We start from the raw sequence: 8,173 nt of genomic DNA, 5'->3' as shown, positions 1-8,173 counted from the left end.
TGGGCTGTGTCAAGCGCCGCGGGCATGGTTTCTGCACTTCGTCGAGCACGTCACCTCCCTTGGCTGGTCGTTGTTCGTCTACCGCAGAGGCAACGACACTACGTACCTGCTCCTGTACGTCGACGACATGGTCTTCTCGGCCTCAAGCAGCAAGCTCATCTCCGAGATCATCGGCAACCTCTAGTCCACGTTCGCTGTCAAGGACCTCGGCCCCGTCAGCTACTTCCTCGGCGTCGACGTGCAGCGCACCGAACACAGCTTCACCCTCTCCCAGGCTTCGTACGCCATGGACGTTATTGAGCTTGCCGGCATGCTCAACTGCAAAGCATCGCCAACCCCTGCTGACACCAAGCCCAAGGCCTCCAGCGATGATGGCGAGCCCTTTTCAGATCCCTCATGGTATAGGAGCATGGCGGGCGCCCTCCAGTATCTGACGATTACAAGACCGGACATCGCGTACGCCATGCAGCAAGTCTGCTTGCACATGCACGCTCCCCGGACCAGCCACGCCAATCTCCTCAAGCGGGTTCTGCGTTATGTCAAGGGCACAGCTACACTCGGCCTTCACCTGAACGGTTGCGCACACCCGTTCCTCACTGCCTACACCGATGCGGACTGGGCAGGGTGCCCGGACACTCGTCGGTCGACGTCGGGGTTCTGCGTGTTCTTGGGCGAGGCTTTGGTGTCTTGGTCCAGCAAGCGTCAGACCGCCGTGTCCCGCTCAAGCGCTAAATGTACTTGGCTCAGGCATCTTCTTAGTGAGCTCCACTGCGGCATCTCCAAGGCAACGGTGGCCTACTGCGACAACATCTCCAGCGTGTACATGTCTCGCAACCCTGTCCATCACAGGCGCACGAAGCACATTGAGCTGGATATTCACTTTGTGCGGGAGAAGGTCACACTCGGAGAGCTTCGTGTTCTGCAGATTCCCAGTGGCCGGCAGTTCGCGGACATCTTCACGAAAGGATTACCGACGGCTCTCTTCGAAGACTTCCGTTCCCGTCTTTGCATCGGCGAGACGACTGCTAAGACTGCAGGGGTGTTGGCGTGGCTAACTGCATCGCCCGGAGGACTCGCTCTTCTCCCGATCGCAGCGTTGCCCTCGCGCGCGCCATGCGCGCCCCGCGACGCCCGCGGCACGCAGACCGGGTCCACCGCGCCCACGACGCGCCGTGACCGCGCTCGCCTGCGCGTTCCGCGCTTGTACTGGCTCCATAAGCCGTTGTTGTACACCTATATAAGCTGTTCAACGTGACCAATACAAACCGTGGTTGATCCTACAATCTCTCTACACTCAACATCTGTCCATGGTCATGGAATCAAAGCGTATCTATCTCGCAGCATTCTCCCCTTGCCATGATCTGCACAAGATTGGAACGGAGCTGCAGACTAGAGATGAACTGGAGGTCAGGCCTCTGAAGACCTCTCTGCACCAGCACCACGCCAACATCTGACCTACGAATCCTGCAAGGAAACCAGCCTACCACCACCACTGACGACATGCTGGAGAGTTGAGCTCGCCATCGAGCTGGGGACGGGGACGGGAACCCCAACTCCTGAAGGTGGCCGCGATCCTCCACTCACCGGACACGCCACAACACAAACGGAGACTGCTACTTGCATCACCGGAGTCGCCGAGGAGTACGCCGGCGACCGGTCGAGCCGAGGCCGAGCGCGCGAGGAAGAAGAGAAGGAAAGGGCCAAGGATCCTAGCTTCCCATCCTATCGTGCGCCGCAATCTTAGCCGCAGATGCTCGATCCAACGGCTCCCAGACTATCCAGGGTGGACGGTATTTGATTTACCGTCCACCCCCCTGGTCTGCGTGGGTCGGGCTGCCAGCCTGCCACTCGCCACCGCCCGCCGGCTGACATCGTCGGCGCAACCACGCGCGCCCTTGCTCCTTCCCTCCACCTGGATCTCCCCAATCCTTCGGCGAACGTGCTGCTGGATGAGCGCTCGTGGCGCGCGGTCGTCTGCTTGCTCGGCTTCGGAGCTCGGGCGTCTCTCGCCACCGCCGACCGCACCATGCCGGCGTGGCGGCGTGTGCCTTCTGTCCTACCTCTACGGGGCTACGACCCCGCCCGGAAGCTGCCCAGCCACCATCACACCTCGGAGAGGACTTGTGCCGGATCATCAGGGGCTGAACCGAACGCCATCGCGCGTCTCCAGTCATGACTCGGCGGCAAGGCGCGTTCTCTGTACAGACGGCACCTCTGCTTCTGGGAGCAGGTGGTAATGTGATTAATCTATGCCGCCATGCCGGTATGTAGCAAGCTGTAGGGAAAAACTGAAAACGGGAGATCGATGCGCATGAATCTGATTGCTGAAAGATATTCAGATGATCGATACTGTTTTAGCTTTTGGGTGGTTATTTTTTAGATAAAGAAGTAAAATGTTCTGACCTCTACACTCACGAATTTTTGGGTGTAAGTGATGCCGCTCTTGTTTCTTTTTTGTTTTGCCACCTGGCAACCTGTATTTCAAGGTTTGCAGCTGCTCTCTGTTCTTTCGTTTGCCCCCTTTCAGCATTTGCATTGTTTCCATTCCATTTCCAAACAGCATGTCAGCATGTGGGTATAACACATTTGCTTGTTTCCAGAAACCTGCCTTGTGTCATGACGGAATGGGTTCAGACTTCAGAGAAGAAAGTGAGCTGAATCATGCAAAATAATCCAGGTTCAGCAAGATATGGTGAGCTAACCGTGGAAGAACCATGGACGCAACGTCATCAAACCATCTTGATCCCCACATCTCTGCTTACCGAACGATGCATCCTGCAATGTCTGGGAAGGCATTGTTCGATCACCATTGTTCAACAACCAAAATGCCAGGTGATGGCTGATGATCGATCACCATTGTTCAATCCTGAACTATAAATTGACGACCATCTCTCCCGTTTCTGCATCACAAGTTGACAACAAAATCATACCTAATAACCTAGCTAACCAAAGCTTACGCCTTTGCCATTGCAGTTATCACCAGCCCACCAATGGCTTCCACCTCGAGCCTCCCTGCAATGGCCCTTGTCGTGGCACTCATGCTAGTCCAAGGCAGCGGCACATGCCACGCGGCTCGCCGGCTTGCCGACGCCACGATGCCCGCCGCAGCACCGGCAGCTGCCATCCCGGCCGTGCCGAAGCCGACGGTGCCAGCAGTTCCCACCGTGCCACAGATCCCTGCCGTATCCTCGGTCACCGTGCCACCGATGCCAGCGGTGCCGACCGTGCCGGCGGTGACCGTGCCAACGGTGCCCGCAGTGCCAGCCATGCCGGGCGCCGCGCTTCCACCGGTTCCCACCGTCGTCATGCCTGCCGTGCCCAAGGTGACGTTGCCGTTGATGCCGGCGGTCCCTGGCATCCCGAAGGTGACGCTGCCGTCGATGCCGTCCATGTTCATCCTCGGCGTGCCAACAATCCCCTTCCTCGCACCACCACCCAAGGCCTAAGCAAGCCATGTAAATCATGGACGTATGCAGATGCAGACATCGTGCTCTTCAGTTCGGCACACAGGCCAGCCAGATGGTTGTCTTCAGTTGTCAATCGGTGTTCCTTTTTTTGTGATGATTTCATCCATATTCTTGTGTAAAGTTTGAATGTTAATTTTGTAACTCTGTATGTATGCACATATTTGTGTATATGGTATATGTATGATTTTACCTTTTTTAACCAATATGATTTTATTTTGACCTCTGAGAGAATATCTATAATTTTATCTTTGTTAACTCTTCATAGATTACAAGCATAGTAGTTTTACATTCTGGTCTACAGTAAAAAGATCTACAATACCTGTAATTCTTTTCCCCTTCAGAACATGTACATGGCAAGGAGGCATGATTTGCTCAGATTTTTGCAGAAATACTACATATATATCATCTATCTAATCTACCTCTATGCTGTTTTGGTATGCTGCTCCTGCTTTAGTTTCTTCTTCCTTGGATGTCTCTGCAGCATCTGAAAATGTCTCCACAGCACCTTTTCCAGCTTCGAATCTCGCTCTCCTCTCAACGGCCTCCCGCACCCTCTGTGCAAATTCTTCATCAGATCCTGTCAGCATGTACCGCAGCTTCATGTTGATCCTGTTGGCCACTAATGTTTGGTGCCGAGGCTCTATCCTGTCCTCCAGGGAGTAACTGAAGAACCTGAAAACCATCCAGAGGCGAGGTACAAGGGTGAAGGTGACAACAAAGGCAAAGCATCAGTTAGGTATTGATATCTTTGTTTTAGATGCAAACAATGAACTCCAACTCACCGTGGAAATTCGATGAGGTCTTTCAGTGGTCGCACCATTACACGCCTCAAGTACTGGTATTTTTGGCTTTAGGATGTCCACGTTGTATCTGAGAAGTGCTGGAAAGTCGGCAACCATCTGACCGAGCACAAAGTGGTAGATACCTAGTGACCGGAAGTACTTGACGCTAACTTCTAGCTTGTGTGCAATACTACAGCCCAAGAGCTGTGGATCCAGAGCAATAACCTTTCCAATGTCATCCTGTTTTACTCCACCTTTTGTCAACAGGAATATAACCTTTGGTTTGCACACGTGTAAGACAGATGGAATAGTAGAAGGAATATGTAAAAGTAAAAAATCTGGAAACAAACGCACCATTTATACCTAACACATTTAACTGAAAATATGTTGCCAAAGTTTTTTTTTTAAAAAAAAGGAACAGGAGGGACGAGCCCTACTGGATATAATTAATGTATGAAATAAGAAAAACAAAATTTATGTACGGAGGAAAAGAAAAGTAGAAAACGAAATTTTTGTACACAATTTTCTACTAAAAACCAAGTATTGTAAAAACAAGAAAAACTGAAGCAATAGTTGCAGAAACCAAAACGAACAATAACAAGATATGAGAACACACCACTGGACGTATTTTCTTGTACAGGCTATAAGTTAATACAGGAGGGAACTTCACAAGCACATTGCCGATTGCATCACTCCTTACACCAATATCTTGTAGAAATTGTACCTGAGACAGATGTTTGCATAGAGGTAGAGGAGTCAAACTACCAGACTTCAGAGCGTTAAGATCTATAAACCCCAGTAGCACACAGCAGAAATAATTAAACACTTAGTCCTATTGGAGATTTAAAGAGGAAGTCTCACAAATCAAAATATTTTCAAGGAGGAGCTTAGATGATCATAATAGTTTTCTGTGAATACCATGGTTCTCACGGCGTCGCCTAGTCGTCACCTAGGCGTCGCCTAGGCGTCGAGGCGAGTTTCCAATCGAGGCGTCTCGCCCGCCAGGCCTTTTCTGGATATGGCGTCGCCTCGAGCCGAAAGGCGTCGCCTAGGCGTCGGACATGGCGAGGCGGACGCCGCACGAGCGAAAAGCAGAGGCGCGCGGGTGAAAAAGGGCACGGCGCGATGCGCGCGCGGGGGAAGGGTCAGGGCGCGGGCGCGCGCGGGAAATCGTGACGCCTATACCCCCGCGCGGGAGCCCCCAACCCTGCAGCGAGCCAAAACAGAGAGGAAAGAGAGGAGAGGGAGGGAGAAGAGGGCGGCGGCGGCACCTGGATTCCGGCGGCGCGCGGCCTGCCGCTCCTTCCTCTGCCGATTCGAGCGTCCTGCTGCTGCTCCGCAGCCTCTGACCTCCGCTCCGCCAATTTGAGCCATCGCCCGCCTGCATCTCCGCGGCTTCCGACCTCTTACTGCTGCTCCGTGACCTCTGACCTGCTGCTGCTCTGCTCTGCCTCCTGCTGCTCCGTGACCTCCAACCTTCTGCTGCTGCCCAGAGGTATATCTTCTCTTTTTCTCCCCTTCTTTGCTCTTCCTTCACCTCGCTCCCTGCCGTCTGGCCCTCTGCTCGGCGCCATCCGACCCCTGCTCTGCCCGTCCGGTCCCCGCCGTCCGGCCTCTGCTCGGGGAAGGAGGGAGCTCGGGGAAGGGGGCAGCAGCGAAAAGGCTGAGAAGAAAAGGTCGGATCTGTTTTTCTGTTCCCCGCCGTCCGGCCTCTGTTTTTCCGTTCAAAGCATGGTGCCCTTGTGGATCCTGTTTTTCCGTTCAAAGCATGGTGCCCTTGTGGATCTGTTCTTTGCCTAACCTTTAGTTATTTTATTGATCTATGCGGCTGTGCCTTTGTGATCTGTGCCTCTGTTTTGATTATTGTTTCTGCCATGCTTTTACTAGTTTATTAGTGTGTGCTCAGATTAGAGATTAGAGTACTGGAGATTAGAGTCCTGAAGATGGAGCAGTGGAGGTATGTTTGTCTTACTCCATCTAGATTAAGGCATGTGTATGGTGTCGCCTCGCCGCGCGCCATACTCGCCTAGGCGTCTGGAAGGGGGTGAGTCGCCACGCCTCGCCTTACCGCCGTAAGAACCATGGTGAATACGAGAAGTTGAAAAGCGCATAACAGCTAAAAGACGCGAATATATTTCAAAGCTAGTATGAAGTTACCTTTGGTGCTATCACTGTCTCCAAATCAAGACAGAATATTGTAGGTTGGACCAGCAGCATTCGCTTCATGCCATCCCGTGAAACATTCAGGTGATACAGATACTTCACAAGAGGCTTCCACCTTTCTTCAATGCTACAGGCCATGAGTTGTGGCTTGAAAGCCAGTAGCCTCCCAAGTTCTTCGTTGCTTAAACCAAACTCTTTGAGATATTGAACCTGTGACCCAGAATGATATTTTGTTAGCAACTAGAAAAATAGAAGTCAAGGAACTGAATGTAATATCTAAACTAACTCAGTAGTTATCAGAGACCTTCCAAAAGTAACAAGGAGAGTTAATAAATGAGTTCCTTACTTCTTAATCAATTCACACTTCAAAGTAGATAAATTATTTCATATGGAACTCTCTAGACATAAGACCACATATTGCTCATCAGCACATTGATGCATCATATTAGTATGAAAGACATACTGCGACTCAGTTTTATTCACCCTTTTTTCCCTAGAGAACAAAAATAAATAGAGCTTCAACCATTCTAAAGATCAACTCTTCTTTTCGTAGCAATGAACAAAAAATGAACTGCATAAAAAAAAAGAGGCTAACAATCCTGCCAATTTAGCATGTGCAACAAAAATAGCACAGAACTTAAACTAAATGTAAAGCAAACACCTTACTGTTCATCTCTTCCAAGCTTAAAAATCCAAGAACTCTTGGGTAGTCATAGACCATAGTGCCAAAATCCTTCTCATCCATTCCCATATCCGTATAAAACCTCACTCTTGTCTCCAGCTCATCCATGGACAGATTCAGCAGCTGTGGACATCTACTGACCACATAACCAATCCAGTCTCTCCTCACACCACAGCTTTCCAGATAGTCAATAATCTCTTCCAATTCTTCAAAGCTTCTGTTCAAAAAGGATCCACCATTGGCAAGGACACGTCCCAAAAAATCTCCTTTTACATAAATTGACCTCAGCCACTTTATGATCATCCTTACTTTCCCCAAATCACCAGAACACGCACAAACTACTTTGGCAATTTGGGGATATGTCATCACATTGTGCTTGAACCACCTAAAGTATGCAATGTAATCATCTCAATTATAATGGAGAATTGCACGTGTATAAACTATAAAAATTGCAATTTATGATTGGCAATGCATCTGATAGTGGAAAATAAACCGAGGAAAAGCTGGGATCTTTACTTGACTAGCTCGACAAGGCCGGATTCCTGGATGTACACCTTAGCCCGCGCGTTGAAGGACATATGCGCGAGGTCTGGCCGGTCCCGCCGCATTGCAGCGGCCTCGACGACGATGCGGTCCACGAACAGCCCCATCCGCGCCGTGAGGTTATTGATGTACGTCAGGCCGCCGACCTTCCCGCCGCTGAGAGCGGCCACGAGCACCTCAGCGGCCACCGCGCGGCGCACCTCCAGAGCGCGCCGCAGGACGGCATCCTCCGCCTCGGCGAGCCCACCGGCGGCGGCGGAGCCTGTTGGGGTGGAGACGGATCCCGAAAATCGGTGCTCCCGGCGCGGCGCGAGGGAGGCCCCCTCGGCGGCGAGGAGGGCGGCGGAGGGGGCTGGTGCCGGGGGCGGGAGGACCGGGTGGGTTGCGGTGGTGGGGTTCTGGAGTCGCGAGGCGGCGACGAGGGAGGGGAGGCGAAAGCGATGGCGGCGGCGGGAGGAGGGGTCGGGGGTGCGGAGCGGGAGGTGGAGGTGGAGATGGGAGTGCGGGAGAGTGGCGGCCATTGGAGTGGAGTGGTG

At 52.1% G+C, this 8,173-nt stretch overlaps 2 protein-coding genes and 1 pseudogene across 2 annotated transcripts; 2 read left to right on the top strand and 1 right to left on the bottom strand.

Moving 5' to 3' along the window:
* The first annotated feature begins 286 nt into the window (after positions 1 to 286).
* On the top strand, positions 287 to 1,454 carry LOC120659135 (uncharacterized mitochondrial protein AtMg00810-like). The gene is made up of 2 exons (XM_039937187.1): positions 287 to 1,001; positions 1,342 to 1,454. Exons 1-2 carry the CDS (start codon positions 287 to 289, stop codon positions 1,452 to 1,454), a joined length of 828 nt encoding a protein of 275 aa, XP_039793121.1.
* A 1,470-nt stretch (positions 1,455 to 2,924) lies between these two features.
* LOC120663062 (protein app1-like) lies at positions 2,925 to 3,698 on the top strand. Its single transcript, XM_039942095.1, has one exon. The coding sequence runs from the start codon at positions 2,991 to 2,993 to the stop codon at positions 3,444 to 3,446; it is 456 nt and encodes a 151-aa protein (XP_039798029.1). The 5' UTR covers positions 2,925 to 2,990; the 3' UTR covers positions 3,447 to 3,698.
* On the bottom strand, positions 3,699 to 8,173 carry LOC120663059 (annotated as a pseudogene).

Source organism: Panicum virgatum, chromosome 2N (assembly GCF_016808335.1).
Source record: "Panicum virgatum strain AP13 chromosome 2N, P.virgatum_v5, whole genome shotgun sequence".
NCBI lineage: Eukaryota > Viridiplantae > Streptophyta > Magnoliopsida > Poales > Poaceae > Panicum > Panicum virgatum.
Note: the sequence above shows the minus strand (reverse complement) of the source record. Positions and strands in the feature narration are given on the sequence as shown.